This window comes from Notamacropus eugenii, chromosome 5, assembly GCF_028372415.1.
Source record: "Notamacropus eugenii isolate mMacEug1 chromosome 5, mMacEug1.pri_v2, whole genome shotgun sequence".
Classification (NCBI taxonomy): Eukaryota; Metazoa; Chordata; class Mammalia; order Diprotodontia; family Macropodidae; genus Notamacropus; species Notamacropus eugenii.
This window is the reverse complement of record NC_092876.1, coordinates 343,664,782-343,685,360: the sequence shown is the minus strand read 5'-3', so window position 1 is coordinate 343,685,360 and position 20,579 is coordinate 343,664,782. Positions and strand designations below refer to the sequence as shown.

At 40.0% G+C, this 20,579-nt stretch overlaps 1 protein-coding gene across 1 annotated transcript in view; it reads right to left on the bottom strand.

Moving 5' to 3' along the window:
• FBXO40 (F-box protein 40) overlaps nt 1-20,579 on the bottom strand; it is a 49,495-nt gene that overhangs the window by 4,467 nt on the left and 24,449 nt on the right. The window contains exons 2-3 of the mRNA XM_072613831.1: nt 11,074-11,106; nt 2,510-4,366 (exon numbers count right to left, since the gene is read on the bottom strand). Coding sequence (XP_072469932.1) covers nt 2,510-4,366; nt 11,074-11,076 — 1,860 coding nt within the window. The 5' untranslated portion in view covers nt 11,077-11,106. The remainder of the gene's footprint in view (nt 1-2,509; nt 4,367-11,073; nt 11,107-20,579) is intronic.

Sequence of the window (20,579 nt, the reverse complement as noted above, 5' to 3'; positions counted from 1 at the left end):
TATATATACACATATGGAAATGCCCTATGAGCAGTTGAAAAGATGGGACACAAAATTATGTGGCAGGACCATAGATTTAGAGCAGGAAGGGATTTAGGGATTATCTAGCCAAACTTTATCATTTTGCAGATGAGGAAAGTGAGGCCCAGAGAGATTAATTGCTCAAGGTCACGTAGGTAGGAAGTGGTGAAGCTTAAATCCAAATCCCAGAACTATGTCTCCAGAATGGCCCATTTTTGTACTGAGCGGTGTTCCTCCAGCTTTTCAGAGTCATCTTTTTGGAGGGGAAAGTAAACTGCTGAACCTTAATAAAGTTATAACAGAGTGAATGAAGTGGCAGAGCCATGATTCTATGATCTTGGAGAAGTTGTAAAAAGACCAAATGAGACAACTAACTGTTTCTTCCTTTCTACTTTTAAAGTCCTTTATAACCTGGCCCCTTGCTATCTCTCCAGTCTTCTTGTTCCTCTTCTTGTACTTTAAGATTTAGTGACTCTGGCCTCCTTGCTGCTCCTTCCACAAGACACTTGATCTCCCAACTCTTGGCATTCTCACTGGTTTTCCCCTGTGAATGGAATGTTCTCCTTCCTCATCTCTGCCCCCTGGTTTTCCTGACTTCCTTCAAGTCTCACTTAAAACCCCATTATCTACAAGAAGCCTTTCCTAGTTCTTCTTAATGCTACTTCCTTCCCTTTGTGGTCTGTATATAACTCTTCCTGACTCCATTTGGGGTTTTCTTGGCAAATCTACTGGAATGGTTTGTCATTTCCTTCTCCAGCTCATTTTACAGATGAGGATACTGAGGCAAACAAGGTGAAGTGACTTGCCCAGGGTCATACAGAAAGTGTCTGAGGCCAGATTTGAACTCAAGATGAGTCTTCCTGACTCCTGGCACAGTGCTTTATCTACTGCCCATGGCACATAGTAGACACTTAATAAATTTATACAAATTGCATATAATTTATACAATGACTTCAGTAATATAAAGGAAAACAACTTCAAAAGACCTCAGAGCTCTGATCAATGTACTGTCACCCTAATTTAGTCCTTTATCACCTCTTACCTCAATCTTTGCTCTGACCTCCTACCTCAAATCTCTCACCACTTCAGGCCATCCTCCACTTTTCTGCCAAGGTGATTTTTCTTTAAGTGCATGTAGGACTATATCATTCCTCTCTTCAATAAACTCCATTGGCTTCCTATTGCCTCTAGAATTAACTATAAATTTCTCCTCTGTTTTTCTTTTTTAAAGACCTTCACAATCTGGCCTCATCGTGTCTTTCGAGCCTCATTGTACATTATTCCCATCAATATGTATCCTCAACCATAGAAGCCATACTCATGGAGTATGGCAACCCCAAACAAATCCCACTCTCTTAACTATTGCCAGCATAGACACTTGTCCTCTGCAAATTACAAATCCTGGGGCAGCTAGGTGGTGCAGTGGATAGAGCACCAGTGCAGGAGTCAGGAGGACCTGAATTCAAATCTCACTTCAGACACTTGACACTCACTAGCTGTGTGACCTTAGGCAAATCACTTAACCCCAATTGCCTCATCCTGGGTCGTCTCCAGTCATGCTGATGAATATCTGGTCACTGGATTCAGATGACTCTGGAGGAGAAGTGAGACTGGGGACCTGAACAGCCCTCCCTCACTCAAAACAAAGTCAAGAGCAAGTCGTGTCATAGTTTCTCTGATGGCATGGTCTTCCTTGGCAATGAGGAATGAACGCATACGTTACAAATCCTATCTCCTGTAAGACCAACTGAACAATCTGAAAATATGCCACACCCAAACCACATCCTAGCACACACATACCACAAAGGTGGTTTATGTTTCTGAAAGAGACAAGGAAGAGAAAATGTGGACTTCAAGGAGTGCTTCTTGACCAATTAAGGTGTTGTGTTTCTCTTTCTGAAGTGAGAGGAGGTCCCAAGGAAAAGATATGAAAATAATAATATAATAATGTAAATAAAAGATAATATAAATTGAATCAGACTGGGTATAGGTAGTGAAAAACAACTACCTGCTCTATTTTTCTACTTCCTATCATGTTTATAGGGGGTGAAGAGTTCATCAGACTTCTGGGAGAGAAGGAAGGTCAAGACACAACAAAGTTAGAAACCTAAGTTTGAGCTTTGGTTGCTCTGTGACTATAGGCAGATCACTTAACCTCTCTGGGCTTCATTTGTAAAATGGTGATGATACAAGATGGTGGCAACAATTGCCCCACCTTGCTTATAGGATTGTTGTGAGGAAAGTCCTTTATAGTAAGTGGTAGTGCATCACAGTGTCTGGAGCATTAGACCTGGAGTGTTGGAGACCTAGATTCAAAGCTCACCTCAGATACTTCTTAGCTCTATGACTCTGGACAAATGACTTAACTTGCCTTTTGCTCAATGATGGATACTATGCTATACGCTAGGATACAAATGATCTCCAAGGCCAGCTCTCTCTCTCTAGTAGAGAGACCTTTACTAGGATGTCAGTGACCAGGGATACTTGCCTTTTTGTGAGCTCTCCAGCCAGTGCCCCCATGGGAATAGGTCTTCTTCTTCCATTCCAAGAGGACCATCCCCCTCTCTTGTAAGAGCGTGGCACAGATGCTTCTCATGAGGATAGACACTTGGGACAGCTGAGCCAAACTGACACTGTCTAAGAACCCAGCGATATACTGCAGTATCTCTAGGGGCAGGCTGGTCAGTGATCTCTGGCCCTTCTCTCTGGGCCCCAGTTCTGGAGCAACCTCAGGTTTGATGGCAAATGTCCTGAGTTTCTGACTGTAGATCACTTTGGCTTTTTGCCCTGGAGGGCGGAAATGACTCTGAACGAAGGTGCAGCCCAAGTAGGCCAGTGGACAACGATGCTGGAACCAGCCATTGAGGCACGACTGGATATCAGAGTGGATGTTCTTAAAGTGCAGCGGGAACTCATCCCTCCTAAAGAACTTGTTGCAAGTAAAAGTAAAAGCTGAGCTACTCTTGTTATGTCTCCTGGTCACACACTCACTGTGGAGTTCCACGTGGAGGCCTGGGGGCTCTTCAGAAGTGAGGTCTGCCAATACTGTACTTGAGGAAAACTGCTCTGGCTCAAAGCTGTAGGTCTGGGTTGCAAAGTCCATGAAGAGTCCATCAATGCTTCTTGATTCAGAGATGATGTGGCCCTTCAGCTCCCTTTCCAAGGCACACAGAAGGGTAGCTCTGATTAGATCAGATTTTGGCAGTTCTTCTACATCAATCCCCAAATCGGAGGTATCTGTGGCTTTGTGTTCACTTGGCCTATTAGCCGCCATTGCATCACCAAGTCGGGCCCTCTTTCCACAGTAGCTGACTGGGACTTTGAAGGTATAAACGGTCTTGACTTCCTGAGCTTCTAGGTTGCCATAAACAAAGTCCCTCTCTTTTGGTGTGCAAGCAGGAATCTGTCCAAAGTGGATCAGCATTCTCCCATTATGCACCAGATACATGTTATAGTCCTTTACATCAACTGTTGCCTTTAGTCTTTCCAATACTCCATCTTGCCAAGGTGCAAGTCCTGTTGTTTCCATATTTCTGTATGGGTTCTCCTTTTGGTCTGCCCGGCCTTCTTTCTCCACACTAGCTCCCTTCTCTGAAGCCCTGCCCTGACTGGCAGTCTGTTCTTTCCCTGTGCCCTGACTACTCTTGCCCCCAGGGTTTTCTGCTGAATTTGCTAACTTTGATGCCGCAAGTTCTTTGCTGAAAATGTTTTCCCATTTCCCAAAACTGGCCAGATCCATCCCTTCTTTGTCTTTTGCCAAAGCCTCTCGTTCTTGCTGGCTCAGTTCCACCATCTCACCATTTATTGGTGGAGAATGATAGTCCACCCCACCAACTGCTCCTTGTTCCTCCAAAATGGCATCGCTGTCCATTTCCAGTTCTTCCTCTGTGAACTCTCTGGATTCAGGGAAAAACTCTACCATCTTCAGGGAGCCAAAAAGGACCTTTTGATCCTGGATGGCCAGAGCTGTGTCCAGACATTCTTCACTGTGTGGCTCTTTCATGATATTCTCATGAAGAATTGTTTCTGAGTCTATATTTGGCCAACGGTTCCACTCCATGGAGCAGCAGACCACACTGGCTGGGCAGACCTGAAGGTGTTTTGCCAATTTATGTCGGGCCATAGAGAGAGGACAGCCATAGGCAGAGTTGAGGCAAGGAACCTGCTCTAGGGGACAAAGTAACTCATGCTCTTCCTCCTTGCACATGTGGAAAGCTGCTCCACAAAGCCGGCGGCAACTGATCACCAGGCAGGAGATACTTGGCTCTATTGGCACCTGACACTGTCGGTGGAAACATTTCTCACAATGCCGGTGCTGTCCGGCTGGAGGTCTCTGGACCCGGCCCTGTGTGTCAAGGACAAAAAGGACAAAGGGAGGAATAAATAAATGTTAGAAGGAGACCCTTCCTAGTATTGGGTTCTCTCCTCTCTTCACTCATTTCCTCAGAGAGCTTGTTTAGCTTCACAACTGTAAATGCATCCTTAGATGTATGGATATTTCCCCAAATAGCAAATTTGTATTCCCATCCTTGACCTTTTCACCTGACAACTTGGTCCCATGTGTGTAGCAGGGGTCAGGAGGGGTGCCCTCAGTGTATTTTATGGATCCACCTGCCCCTGTTTGATAGGAGGCATATGCATCGAATCCATCAAAGCAAGAGTTTTTAATATTTTTATGTTATGGACCCCTTTGGTTGTCTAGTGAAGCCTGCAGACTCTCTCACACAAAATAATGTCTTATATGCATAGTATAAGATACATATGATTACAAAGGAAAACAATGGTGTTAAAATAGTTATCAAAATATTTATAAAGCAACTTCCTGGACATGACCCCTTGCCTTAACAATTCTTTTGAGCACTCCGCTTACATGGGTCTCTGGTTGTTTCCAGAATATTTCTAGCTGAATGTCCTGCCATCATGTGTCAGAAATTAACTTTGTCAGTTTTATTCCTCCTCAAAGTGAGCCACCTTTCCACTTCCCAATCAGGGATAACAGCATCACCTGCCATTTGTCTGATGGTGATAGAGTCATAAGATGAAGGTATCAAAGTTCAAGTTGGAAGGGCCCAGGAATCCTTATCCATGAATTTGCTTTTAAAATATTTTGAAAACTGTTTTTCAATATACAGTTATCCCTTCCACATGGTGGGGGTTAGGGGCATGGGGCCCCTGCAATCTGGAAAATCTGCATAAAATATTTTGGCTCTCCCTTCTTAGTAGAGAAGAAATCTGAATCATTATAGTATTAAAAGACAAAATATGTTGATATTACATGATACTATATATTATGCATTTCTGAATTTCTATTTTTTTTCTGTATTATCTACTGGCCTTCATGTGTCATCTGTGGCTTCTGCAAAACTCCCCCCAAATTTGCATTTAATTTCTTATACTGAGCTGCAATATATCAAAACCATGATGGGGAAAGTCACAATGTGGAAGAGATAACTGTAGTAGTTTCCTTTTTCCTAAATATTTTATTTCATGCATTTAAAAAACATGATTCTGAGAAGGGACCCATAGGCTTTACTGCCCTGTAAAAGTCTGTGATGTCTCAAAGGGTTAGAACTTATTAGGTAATTCAACCCCTTACAGAAGTTAATTAAAAACTTTTCCTTTTTTAAAATTATGGATTTAATCATCAATGCTATGGCTCTCTTGTTTTCTAGATGAGAAAACCAAGGCACAGGATGGTTAAGTGGCTTGTCAAAAATACACAGGTAATAAATATCACAGGTGGTCTTTGAAACCAGGTCCCCAGCCCTAGATTCAACAGTCTTCCCATTGCTCCTTGCATCTCTGCTTCCTTCCTCAGCCATATCCCTGCTAGTCCCCCTGCCATCACTAAACTCTCCTAATTCATACTCCCGTCTGTTCAATCTGCCCTTTCCTCTCTGTTTTCTAAGACTCCAACCTAGCCCAGGTCCTCATCACTGTGTATCTGGAGTTTTAAAATCTACTCTTATTTGGTCTTTCTAACTAGTCTCTTCTCTTTTCAATTTATTTTTTACTCAAATGTCAGGAGAATATTCCTCAAATACCATTTTTATCATCTCCTTCTCAAGAACATACAATGAGAGTCAGTTAGGTGACTCAGTGAGTAGAGCACTAGCCTTGGAGTCAGGAGGACCTGAGTTCAAGTCCGGCCTCAGACTCTTGACACACTTACTAGCTGTGTGACCTTGGACAAGTCACTTAATCTCAATTGCCTTGCCTTCCCCCTCACAACTATAACTCTGATAGGCTGTGCTAGGATGACTTTATAATATAGGTACCATGTGATTCTGGTTTTCAGTGATTGACCAATAACCATGCCCCCACCCTCACTGCTACCCTGACCTCACTTGCTCATTGTTTTGATGGTTCTGGCCAGAAACTTTGAGAGTCAATAGACCATCTTTTACCTCAATTGTTACCTAGCCTTTAACTACTAATGGGTGTTGCCTCAGACTTAAAAAGGCCAAGGTCTCCCACTGCATCCGGGGCCATCTCCAGTCATCCTGACCTATATCTTGCCACCGTCTCTAATGATTCAGGAGCAGAGAGTGAGCCTGGTGACTTTGCCCCGTCCTGCTTCATTTAAATCCAATTCACTTGTAAATCAAGACGTCACCATTCTGATCTAATTGATCCTCTTCCAGAATGAAGAATGAACAACAGTAGGTGACTGAAATTAGGTTCTGATGCCCAAGCGTTAGCGTATTCCTGCTCCCTGCTTTAGTTAATTCAGTTAATTTAATTAGTTAATGATACATATTACCTGTGTATTCTTGATAAACCACTTAAATTTAATTTAATAATTTAGTAACAGCTTACTCCTGTTTTAGCTAATTCAGGTGGCAACCCAAATAAATGACCTTATAAATATAAGCTGCTAAACATCTTTAGTTCCATCCCACAGCCCAGCAATAAGCTTGCCGACATCACTTTATATTAATGTGTCTATGCATTCATTCTTGGGAATGTCAAACTTGTTTTGAACAGAGGGAAAGAACAGATTATCAGGACTGGAGGTTAAAATACATTTCTAGTAATAATAACTGAAATTTAAATGCCACTTCAAAGTCATTTCATTTGAACTTCATGATCAATAAGTTTGTGAGGTTCAAAGTTGTTATGGTGCAAGTAGTATAATCTCCATTTTTCAAAGGAGGAACCAGAGACCTAGAAAGGTCAGGTGGCTTGCCCACAAGGTGGTGGATCTGGAATTCAAACCTAGGCTTTCTGGGTTCAAACTCAGACTCTTTTTCTACTATAGTATACTACCCTTTTTCCTAGCTGGTAGAATTGAAACAAATAAGTAATTAAAAGGAATTTGATGCCTGAAATCTGGGGGTGGGGAAGTATTTTGAAGGTAGATAGGGAACCAGAAAATTAGTAATTAAAAGAAGTTTGATGCCTGAATTTTTTTTCTTTTGAGTGCAGAGGGTTTGTGCAGCTAGACAGGAAAGTAAGTAGAGATGTTCTTTCTGACCAATCTCCAAAAGAATCTAGAGTAGGTCTGGAGCAGGTAGGAGAGGCCCTAGGTAGCTCTTGATGGGTAATTCCTGGGGCATAAATTTAAGCTTTTCCTGAAAGCAAAAATGGGAAAACTAGAGTCAAATTTGATAAGAACTGAATTATAGGAGACAAAGTAATATGTGCATTTACATTTGAATTTCTTTGCATATTACTTTATATTGTATCTTAGGTTATAAAACAAAGATAAGTCATTAAAGATACTCCCTGTATGACCTTGGACAAGGCACCCAAGCTTTGTAGGCCTTAGTTTACTCATCTGCAAAATGAGGGAGATGAATCTCTGAGGGTTCCTTCCTGTTCTAAATTTATGATCCCAAGGGCCTACAATCTGTGAATAATCTATGCTATTTTTAATAATAAGTTTTATAGAGAAATGATAATTGGCTGTGCTGTGTTCATTCTGCCTCTCTTAATGATGTGTGCCTGAGGGGAGCCTATGCACTTGATCTACATACCCATAAACGCTCACTTCACTTGGCAGCAGTTAGTAGATTCCTACCTTGTTTCATTGTTAAGAGAATGATAATGGAAATGGTGGATACGAAGAGAGTGATAAAAATGAACATTACATTTATCTCAATTGAAAAATGTCACTGACTGATCTGGTTGATAACACAGGCCACATCAATCAACAATCATTCCTTAAACTCCCACTATGTGCCAGGCACTATGGATACAAATATAAAAAATAATATAATCTCTACTACTATGGTCTTGAGATTCATGAATGGCCTATTTATTTTGCATATGGCAATTTGACGTCAGGGACAGTAGGTGGTAAAGCAGATAGATTGCCAGGCCTGGAGTCAGGAATACTTGAGTTCAAAACCAACCTCAGACACTTGCTTGCTGGGTGACCCTAGACAAGTCACTTAACCCTGTTTACCTCAGTTTTCTGATCTTTAAATGAACTGGAGAAGGAAATCGCAAACCACTCCAGTGTCTTTGCCAAGAAAACTTCAAATGGGGTCAACAACGAGTTGGACACAGCTGAAATGATTGAACAGTAACAGCAAAGTTTTGTGTCATCATTTTTAGGCAGGTAGAATGAGATAGTGAAGAGGGAACTGGAAACTGAATCAGAGGATCTGGATTCAAATCTTGCATCTGCTACTAAGTACCTTGCGTGAATCACTTAACCTCCCTGAGCCTCCCTTTCTCTAGATGGGAGTGGTATAGTTAAAGAAACCAGGAGACTGGGTCTAAATCCATTGCCTGATGTTGTCCCTATTTGTCACACTATTTGTGTGACTTCAGACAAATCACAGCCTCTGGGGCCATAGTTCATTCTGGTACAAAGTTCAGGCTTTAACCACAAGAGGATCTTTCCAACAGTCTCTATAACTAGAGGGTCAGACTAGATGAATTCTAAGATTCCATCTAGCTCTACATCCTACGATTCTATTTGTTTTCCTTTCAAAGTGATCTCATTTTAGAGGTACACCCTATATTGGGGCCAATAAATAGGCCAAGACTGGCCTTGTATTTCTTAACAGAGCAAGGACCAGAGCCATGACATCCCGCCAATGAAATCAATCCCATTATTGTTCTTCATCTATTTTTCTGACTATCTCTGCTCTACGTCATGTAGTACTTTACTGTTGTTCAGTTGTGTCCAACTTTTCATGAGCCTCCTGGACCATAGCACACCAAGGCTGCCCATGGGATTTTCTCCACCATGAAGCTGAAGTGGTTTGCCATTTCTTTCTCTGGTGGATTAAAGCAAACAGGGTTAAGTGACTTGCCTAAGGTTACAGAGCTATATGAGACTGGATTTGAACTCAGGTCTTACTGACTTCAGGCCCTGTGCTCTATCCATGGAGCCACCGAGCTGCCATAATGCTTTGTAGTTTACAAAATTCTTCATAATCTTTGACAGATGGCCATGTAGCATGGTGGATAGAGATCTGACCTCGAAAGCGGAAAGACCTGGAATCAATCCTGCCTGTGACATACCTGGGTTATGTAACTCTAGGAAAGCTACTCTATCAATGCTCCATTCAGAATATTTTTCAGTCATGTCTCACTCTTCATGACCCAGGTTTTCTTGGCAAAGCTACTGGAGTAGTTTACAATTCCTTCTCCAGCTCATTTTACAGATGAGGAAACTGAGGCAAACAAGGTTAAGTGACTTGCCCAAGGTCACACAGCTAGGAAGTGTCTGAGGCTGGATTTGAACTCAGGAAGATGAGTCTTCCTGATTCCAAGCCTGGCATTCTATCCACCTCGTTCTGAGTGCTTGATACATATATACATACACACACATATATGTTATATATATGTATATAATATGTGCATGTATAAATATATGTGCATATATGTATATCCACACTATATGTCTGCTCTATATACACTACATATACACTCTGTATGTATACCCACACGTACATACTATATATCTATTGTATATATGTTACACATATACTTTATATGTATACATACACATACATACTACATATCTATTCTATGTACTACATATATACTCCCTCTGTATACATATATACACATACTATAAATCTATTCTGTATACACTACATATATATTCTACACACATATACACATTATATATCTATTCTATACATACTACATATGTCCTCTGTATATAAACACACATATACACTAGATATGATTCTATACACGCTACATATATACTCTTTATATACACATACACACTGTATAGCTATTCTATATGTACAACACATATAGTTTCTCTATATACACACTATATAACTACTCTGTATGTACTACGTATACTCTCTCTCTCTCTCTCTCTCTATATATATATATATACACACACATATGCACACAAGAATGTATAGACATACAAAAATACCTCCCAGAGTTGTTGTAAGGATCAAATGACATAATATTTTAAAGTGTTTAGTCCAATATCTGGCACATGTAACCACTTAATAAATATTGGCTATTATAATTATTATTAGGCAGAGGTTAAGTGACTTGACCACATAGATATTAAGTGTCTAAGGTAGGATTTGAACTCAGCCTTCCTGGGCTCTGGGACCAGCATTCGATTCACTGTACCACTTAGTTGCCTCATAAAAAAGCTGCCTTACTGTTTCTTCAAAACTAGCTCCTATTCACCTGTAACTGGCCATCAGAAAGGAAGGTATTTTCCATTCCATTTATGAATAAAAATTATAATTCCTTGCATTTAGTGTATGAAAATAGTTATAGCCACATTCTGTTTCCAGGAAGCACCTTTCATCACAGTACATCAAAGCACTGTCCAAAGAGTATTTGGTGAAAAATTTGAGCCCATTTTAATGACGGTGAAAGAGAGGAGCCCAAAAAAGGAGCAAATACCAAGTGTCAAAGCTATTTTCTCCAAAACTAGGTTATGTTTTATACCAGGCTCTGGTTCAAGATCTCTGGTGCAGCCAGAGAAAAGCAAACACCTCCTGGAGAAGAAAGGTCTGCCGAGCAAGCACTTTCTATATAACAGAGGCTACAGATTGAGTAAAGACTAAGTGTAGTGGCACCCAGAGCCCATAAAAACCCAGGACTTACCATAGCGCTGACACGTCTTCTTGCTCCTTAGCTCTAAAGAAAAATGGAAATAATTAGCAACAGAAGTAAGACATCTATTTTTGTTGTTCTTTCTTTTTAAAATTCTGAATTGAAAAAACTACCATTAAAATGAGCACATTCCTATATATAGTAGAACAGATACGGCTGTACTATTATGTACAACTTGTTTTTCTTTTCAAGTGTGTGATAAATTTAGCATCTTTCAAATCATGCTTGTCTATGATTCTGCTCTTTGTCTTCTCTTCTGTTCATTTATGACACGTATTTTAAATGAAAATTTTTATTTTTTTCCATTTACGAGTGAAAACAATTTTAAACATTTCTTTTTAAAAATCTCAGGTTCTAAATTCTCTCCCTCTTTTCCTCTCATTGAGAAGGCAATTTGATATAGATTTTACATGTGTAGTCAGGAAAAAACATATTTCCACATTAGCCATGTTGGGGAAAAAATGCAGATCAAAAGACAAACAAGAAAAATAAAGTCCAAAAAAGTGTGCATTGATTTGCGTTCAGACTCCATCAGTTCTTTCTCTGAAAATGAGCAGCATTTTTCATTATCAAGTCCTTCAGAGCTATCTTGGATCACTGTATTGCTGGTAACAGCTAAGTCTTTCACAGCTGATCATTGTACAATGTTGCTATTACTGTTACAATGTTGCTGTTACTGTGATCAATGTTCTCCTGTTCTGCTCACTTTATTTTGCATCAGTTTATGTAAATCTTTCCAAGTTTTTCTGAGAGCATCCTGCTCATCACCAACTGTGCTTTAGTGTTCCAGTTTTTCTACATCCCTTCCAATATATGAGATTTTCCTTTTCTCTATGACATGCATTTTGAACAGATACTCAACCTCAGCTTCCACTTCTATAAAATAAAGAGGCTGGGCTCCCTAGCTTCCAAGGAGATAGCAAACCACTCTAGTATCTTTCCCAAGTGGGGTCAGGAAGTGAGGTCAGGAAGAATCAGATATGATTGAAATGACTAAATAACAGCAAGCCTTTGCCAGGGTCATTTCTCAGAAAATTTTTTCCAGCTCTACCTGATAAAATTCTACTGTGTTCTTCAAGGTCCTTCTCAATTGCAGCCTTCAGAGGCAAGAAGTCCTCTGCCCCTCCTCTAAATTTCTAAAAGACCTAGGGTCTATAAGTCACTCTTCAAAATATTTTTAATGGTAATTATTTGTGTATAGTCTTATATCCCCTTCTCTGAATTCCTATAAGACTGAGGGTCTGTAATGCATTTAATCTCTCTTCTACTGCATCCTTAGCCATCTCCACTTGTTCTGATCTATATCTGGCCACTGGACCCAGATGGCTCCAGAGGAGAAAGTGAGGCTGGTGGCTTTGCACAGCCCTCCCTTACTTAAATCCAATTCACTTGCTAGTCATGGCATCACCTTTCTGATGTCACAATCCTCTTTGAGAACAGAAGACAAACAACAACCTCTGTGAATGGAAAAGGAGCTGCCCTCTGGGGACCAAGCTGGAACTGGCCAGTTGAGTAACACAACTGTTTTTCTTTTTCTTTCCTTCTTTCTTTCTTCCTCCCTCCCTCCCTCCCTTCCTTCCTTCCTTCCTTCCTTCCTTCCTTCCTTCCTTCCTTCCTTCCTTCCTTCCCTCCTTCCTTCCTTTCTTCTTTCTGTTTCTTTCTTTCTTTCTCTCCCACTAGATCACAAGTTCCTTGAGGACAGGAACTTAGGTCTAATTTTTTTTTGTAGCCTCCACAATCCCTGGGCACATTGTAGACTCTAAACAAGTATTTGGTGAATGAATGGGTGATGAATATTTCCTCTTTGTTCTTCCTACTGTCCAGATGGAAGTTCTTTTGAATTCTAGAGGAACTGCCCTACTTTGTATCTCAGGAATTGCAATGCTCTTTGATTCTCTCACTCCAGTTGGTTAAACCTTGACAATTATAATCTATACTATAATATTCCATCCCTAATGGTCCACTATCCATGCTTACTTATTTCCTATTTGTATTTCAGTGCATGATCAATGCTCTATCAACATGCTGTCATAACCATTGCTTGCAATGTGGTATCCTGACATTCAGATGGATGATTGTCTCACCTGGCCCACTATTTCAGGCAGTGAAAGTGAAGACTTTCTTTACTTCTGTCACTACTCCCTAGTCATATTCTCACCAGCTGACTCACAGGCATGTGACATCTCTTCTCATTATCCCTTCCCATCCTGGGAGGACCAGGTCAATCCAATTTCCATTAGCTCTTCTTGCCTTCCCCAATCACTATTCCACTATGTTTGTGATCTCCCCCAATTGGAATATAAGCTCATTGAAGTCAGGGACTGTCTTTGCTTTTGTAATTGTACCCCTAGCACTTAGCACATAGTAATTGCTTGCTAAATACTTTTTCCTCATTCATTCATTTCCTATTTTGTATGTGTGCGATCTCTTTTCCCTTCCTAATTATGCTGTCCTGTACCTGTCTCATTCTTCTCAATTTGACCAATTTATTAAGTTTATCCTGTAAAGTCAAATTCAGATCCTAAAGTCTATCCACAAATTGAATGGTGTCACCTTTGACTTCATCAAATACCTGTTATATTGTACACAAGTGGATAAGGAAACTTTAATGGTTCTTCTATCCCCACCTCCCCCAAGTTGAACCACATACCAACTATATACTCAGAATATTTAATGTGTGGGAAGGAGACAGAGTAGGAGTCTCTTTGGGCAAAAGCAGCCAGTGATAGCAGAGAAGTCCAGCGTACCTCTTCATAACTCAGGGATTCCTTATCCAGTAGGATGTTTTGAGGAAGACCATGTGGGTTGATGACATGACTTAACAGGCACCATGCAACTTCCAGGATATTAGGCAAGCTCTTGAATTTTTTGTTTGTTTGTTTTGGAGGGGGGCTGGTGTGCAGCTTTGTGGGGGAGGGTAGTGGATAAAACACTAGACCTGGAGTCAGGAAAACTTGAGCTCATCCTGCTGCAGACATTTACTTGTTGGGCAAGACACTAAAATCTCTCAGCCTGTTTCCTTAACTGTAAAATGGGGATAATAATAATATAATAATAACAACAACCCTTCCTAGGGTTGTTGTGAGGATTAAATGAGATTATAGTTATATGCCGTTTAGCACCGAGTCTGGCACATAGTAGGCACATAAATGTTTGTTCCCTCCCTTCCTTCCCTCAAGGACTTTACATTCTATCACGTGTTCGATCCTTACAACCTGTAGTTTGTTAGCAAGGACCTTTTGGATGTTAGATGATGGGGCTAAACATTCTGTTCTGTGATTTCCCTGAGTCTCTTAGAAAAACATGTGAAAATGCCACAGTCAACAGCATATGTAGCCCATATCTCTTAAGAGAATTACTGTAGGGAAGATCATACACTCATTTATATACTGAAAAGCTTTTAGGAAGGGAACTAGAGAAGACTTAATTAGTCCTTGGGGTCTCCGGTTTTGGAATCCATCAAAGAAAGAACACTCTCTAACTATAATAATGCTAATTATATCTTTACTAAGGTCATCAATGCATACAGGGACACTATCAATTAAGGAGAGATGAAAATTAGTGCCAGTGGATCAACTCCCTTTACCTTCTCAGTCTCCCTCAGTGGCTTGTCTTGAGTGATGATAGCAGCAAGTCCATGCAGATTATGAAAGTCTCACAGGTCAGAATACCTGCCTCCCCCCTACAATTGCTTTTATCCCCAAATGTTGGATGTCACATTAGCCCAAGGTTTGGCACAGCTCTGCCCAAATAGGGGCTACATGATTTGAGATTATATGTCTCTGGACAATCCCCTTCCCCTATTTTACAACCTTATTTTTCTGCATTTTCCCTCCCCCTTTAGTCCTATTTTCCTTTTTCCACATAAAGTCTTACAATGCCCATTGCTCTCAGGGTATTTGTACATCTAGGTACAGCAATCAGAACTGAGTAGAGATCATGGCCATGCCTGCTGAAAACCTCTTGCAAGGACACTCTTTGTACTTGGAGAAAGAACATTCTATAATACGCAAGGAGAACTAGGCTTATTATGTCATGGGATAATCATAGGTGCTAGTTCACCTGACTGTTCTGAAGTCATGGCCAGTTGGCTGTAGTCTCCCAATTATGTTGTTAGGAATGGTAAGTTGTCCCATATCTCAGTGGAAAGGTCATCCGATGAGCTTTGTGCACTAGAGGTGCTGAACCTATACTTTAATTTCTAGTCAGTTTCTACTCATATAACTCTCGCTCAAATGTTCACCTGCTGTGTACTTCTATGGACTTACACAGCATGGGGAAAATTCATTGGTTTTTTGCTAATAGTGAAGCAGCTCTCTACAAGAATCAATCAACCCACCAAGCAATTAATCTCCTACACTAGGCCAGACACCATGTGGGCACTGGGAATACAAAGGAAAAATGAAACAATCCCTTTGCAGTTAGGTGATGCAATGAGGAGTGATTGGCCTAGAGTCAGGAAGACCTGAGTTCAAATCCAGCCTTAGACACTTACTAGTTGTATGATATTTGGTAAGTCACTTAACTTTTCTGCTTCACTTTCCCCATCTGTAAAATGAGAATAATAAATAACACTTACCTCCCAGGGTTGTTCTGAGGGTAAAATGAGATAATATTTGTTAAGTACTTTGCAAACCTTAAAGTGCTATTTAAATGCTAGCTGTTATTATCAGCTATTAATATGACGATAAACATGTGACATAATATTCCACTCAAGGAAACATTCTTAGGATCATAGAATCATAGATATATCTAGAGCTCAGAGATCATCTTGATCAACCCCCTTACTTTGTAGATGAGGAAAACAAGGCCCCCAAAAGGTTACGTGATTTGCTTAAAGTCACTAGGGCTTGAATTTAAACCAAGGTTCTCTGGCACTAAATCAGAGAATTACACATTTCTAAGCTAGAAGAGACCTTAAAAGCCAAAGAGCTTTTTCATACCTGAAAAAGAATGCCCTTTACTGCATACCTGATTTGTCATGATCTAGGCTTGGCTAAAACACTTCCAATGAAGGGGAACACAGTATCTCTGGAGGCAGTCCATTTTACTTTTAGAGATCTTCCTAGCAACTAATTGGCATCTTCTCCTTATATGAAGCTGAATTTGCCTCAACCATCCCACAGTGTTTCTGGATCTCTCCTCTGAAATCAAATAGAACAAGTGTAACATACCTTCAGATACTTTAAGGTAGCTATCACGTGCCATGTCTCCCCCACTTCCGTCTTTTCTTCTTTAGGCTAAACAATCTCATTGTCCTCGATTGATTCTTATGGCTCTTGAACCCAAGATCATCTACCAGCCTGTTTAGCTAATTCTGTGTTATTCCACATGCTATTAAACAGAACAAAACAAAACTCTTCTAGCTGCTTTGTGAAACTGAAACAAACATAGGCATAGGAACTATTCAAATGATAGCAAATTATGTTTTCTGTGATACGTATTTGGAAAAGGAGAGTAAGGTTTCCAGATTACCTCTAATTTGACTAGATACAAAATTCTCTTCTAATCTAGGTACTCTTGTTGTTTTTGATGTCATTTCTATAAATAATGGTGCCCAGACCTGAACACCAAATTCTAAATGTGGTGTGACTCGGGCAGAGTATGGAGGAAATATTTTCTCTGTCATTTTTAGATGCCATGCCTCTCAAAACATTTTTCTTCTTTTGATTATAAACTTAAAAAAATCAATAAATTTGAAATTTATTCTATTTTTTATTCAAAAAACATGACAAGTGGAATGTATATGAATCCGTAAATCTTTATTTTGGACACCTTCTTTTTGAAGTATGTATTACATTTAGCACAGTAGTAACAACACTGATTGTCTATGTCCCCTCTTAAAGATCTTCTGCTTCTCCCCTTTGTATTTTTATGTTTGATTGATGTTCTTTTCTTTCTTTTTGGTTTTGCTATTATAACTACCTTTTTCCCTGAATTATCTTCCCATTCTCCCCTGCCACAGAAGAGAAATTCTTCCTTGTCCCAAATATGTTTAGTCATGAAAAACAAATGTATTTATTAGTAGTGCCTAAAAATGTGTGTTTAATTCTGCAGCATTAATCTATCATCTCTCTAAGAGGTTGGAAACATGATACATCATGAGTGTTCTGGAGTCGTGATGGTCACTACAATGATCAGAAGTGTCAAGTCTTTCATAGTTATTTGTCTTTATGGGGTAGCTAGGTGGTGCAGTGGATAGAGCACCAGTGCTCAGGAGGACCTGAGTTCAAATGTCACTTCAAACACTTGACACTCACCAGCTGTGTGACCTTGGGCAAGTTACTTAACCCCAATTGCCTCATCCTGGGTCATCTCCAGTCATGCTGATGAATATCTGGTCACTGGATTCAGATGACTCTGGAGGAGAAGTGGGTCTGGTGACCTGCACAGCACTCCCTCACTCAAAACAAAGTCAAGTGCAAGGCATGTCATCATTTTTCTGATGGCATGGTCTTCTTTGGCAACAAAGGAGGAACACACACACAGTTATTTGTCTGTATAATGTTGACATTGTGAATTCTTCTCAAGGTTCTGCTCACTTTACTCTGCATCTGTTCCTAAAAGTCTTTTCAGCTTTCTCAGCATCTATCCCTTTTTTCATTTTTTATAGTGTAATTATATTGAATTACCTTCATATAACAGTTTGTTTAGCTATTGCCCAATTTATATACACCCACTTTGTTTCTAGTCATTTCCTAAAACAAAAAGTATTGTTATAAATATTTTTACAGGTCCTTTCCCTCTTTCTTTGATCTCTTTGGGATATATACCCAATAGTGGTGTTGTTAGGGGAAAGGTATGCATAGTTCAGTGACGTTTTGGTTATCCTTCCAAATGGCTTTCCAGAATTGTTGGACTATTTCATAGCTCCACCAACAGGGCATTAGAGTTCCTGTCTTTCAATTATCCCCTCTAATAATTGTCACTCTCCTTCTTTATTGACACTGACGGTTTGGAGGTGCAACCTCAAAGTAGTTTAATTTGCATTTTTCTAATTCATTATTTGAAGCATTTTCCTATGGTTGTTGATGCTTTGCATTTCTTCTCTTGAAAACTGCTTCTCTATATCTTTGACTGTTTATCTCTTTGGGCATAACTCTGTGTTCTTCTATGCTTCTTAGTGTAACCTAAGATTATTTTAGCTCTTGGGGGCTGCTATAGCACCCTGATGACTCATATGGAGTCTGTTGACTCCTATTGAGCCAGTCATATTTCCCCTTTATCATGTTGCTTCGCTAAGGTTGACTAATATTCCTTTCACTTATCAGGGGACATATATAAAACTCTAGGTCTCAAAATATCTCAGGATACCCTTTAGAAATTGACATTTCAGTATCATCAACTATGACAAATAATTTTCCAAATTAATTGAAGAAACAGGAGAACACTAGCCTACAAGTTGAAATCATTAGAAACAAATATACCTGCAGTGAGTCACTTTCTAACCTAGGCATTATTTGAACTATCCTTTTGTGTGAAATGGACCTACTTCTTTATTCTTTTGAGCAATTCCACATTCCTCTTTTTAACTTTCTTCCCTGGCCTAGGAAACCTTCACAACTCAGGAAATGAGCCTAAACTTCCTACTTGTGATGACCAAGGGTGCGCAGGTAGATGTTTACCAACCAGCTTCCAGCCCCACCCCCTCCCCTGGCCCCAATGTATACACAACATATTTTTAAAGTTAATCTGCATTACTAACATTTCCACCATTACTTTCTCAAGTGTCGACAATCATCAAGATAATAAATCAAGCCCTGATTTGCATTATTTTCTAATTTATGATATGTAAATGGTCACACTGAAAATTTAACCATCAGCTCTCAGAAACTGGTAAGAACTGGCTCCAGCACACCCCTGTTAGTAACTCCCTAAAACCTTTAAGTATCTGAAAGTCCTAGTATTTGAGTATGACAGTCATTATCATAATGTAAATATTTGCACTGAATTAGGAATTGGATGTATCATACCGGGGATATGGACAGTGGAAAGGCCACATGTGTGACTTTAACTTTCACAGTCTGTAGATTAGACAGAGATAGAAGGGACAGCAGAGACCAGGTAATCAAATCCCCTTGTCTTACAATTGAGGAAACTGAGACCCAGGAAGGTTTAGTTACTGACTTGCCTAAGATTAAACCGTTTCAGAGGCAAGACTTCACAACTCAATGTGCCAATCATTCTTACGTACTTTTCACTCAGAAGTCTCTATATTGCCGCAATGCCAGTTAGGTGATTCAGTGGATAGAATGTCTGGCCTGGAGTCAAGAAGACCTGAGTTCCCATGCAGCCATGATACACGGCAAATAATTTAACTCATGTTTGTCTCAGTTTCTCATCTGTAAAATGGGAATGATAGTAGCACCTACATCCCAAAGTTGTTGTGAGGATCAAATGAGGTAGTACTTGTAAAACATAAGCACAGTAGCTGAGATGTAGTAGGCGCTTTATAAATGCTAATAATTTTATCATCATTATTATTATAATTATTGAAATTTAAAGCCTGAATGCATGTGGATTTTAAGACATTGTTGCAGAGTGGTATTAGAGAGAAACACTAAAATTCTGGTCCCATGGTCAGTCCCACTCCAAGCTAAATCCAACAATTTCTTAATCTCTCCCAGCCTCAGTTTCCTTGACTGTAAAATTGGGATGATGATAGCACCTATTTCACAGAATTTCTGTAAAAGTTTAATGAGGTGATGCATTTGAAGTGCTTTGTAACCCTTAGACCCCTATATTGCCGATATTTGGTCATTTGTATTGAATGACCAGTAGGGTGGGGAACCTGCAGCCTTGAGACCACATGTGGCCCTCTAAGTCTTCAATGGTGACCCTTTGACTCCAAATTTCACAGAACAAATTGGTCAAAGGACTGCACTTGAGGACCTAGAGGGCCACATGTGGCTTCAAGGCCTGCAGGTTTCTCACTCCTGAATCCATTCTCTTGGATGACAGCAATGGAAAGGCAGTGATACAAAGTTGTTTGTTGAGATGTTAGTTGGTCCAGACTTTTTGCTTTTTATTGGTGTGGGGAGTTCCCTTTGCCTTTTACTGAACTAGATGGCCTACATTCAGCTCTGCATCTATGACGCAAACATTCTGCAGCATTCTTAGGGAGTTGCTGCAATAAAGGTCAGTTTAATTGCTATTTGCCTGTGGTTTGTGGTTTGCCTGCCATCTGTGTGGGACTTATCCTAGGCCTACTGTATCAATATCCTGTTCCTTCTAGTAAGTACAGTACAATGAAAAGAACTTCAGGTTGGGAATGAGGACAACCAGATTTTAGTCTCAATCCACTAGTGAACGAGTCTACATTCCTTTTACCAAGGACTAAGGAAGTTAGAGCCAGGTATCACTGGAGGCCTCTCATCCAAGCTACTTCCAAGGAGGAGAATGAATGAAATATATAGTTGGAAATGTCTACCCAATAAACATCAGCCTTTGGAATGGAGCCTCAAGTATGGGCTACCTTAGTGTCCAAAGTCCAGCTA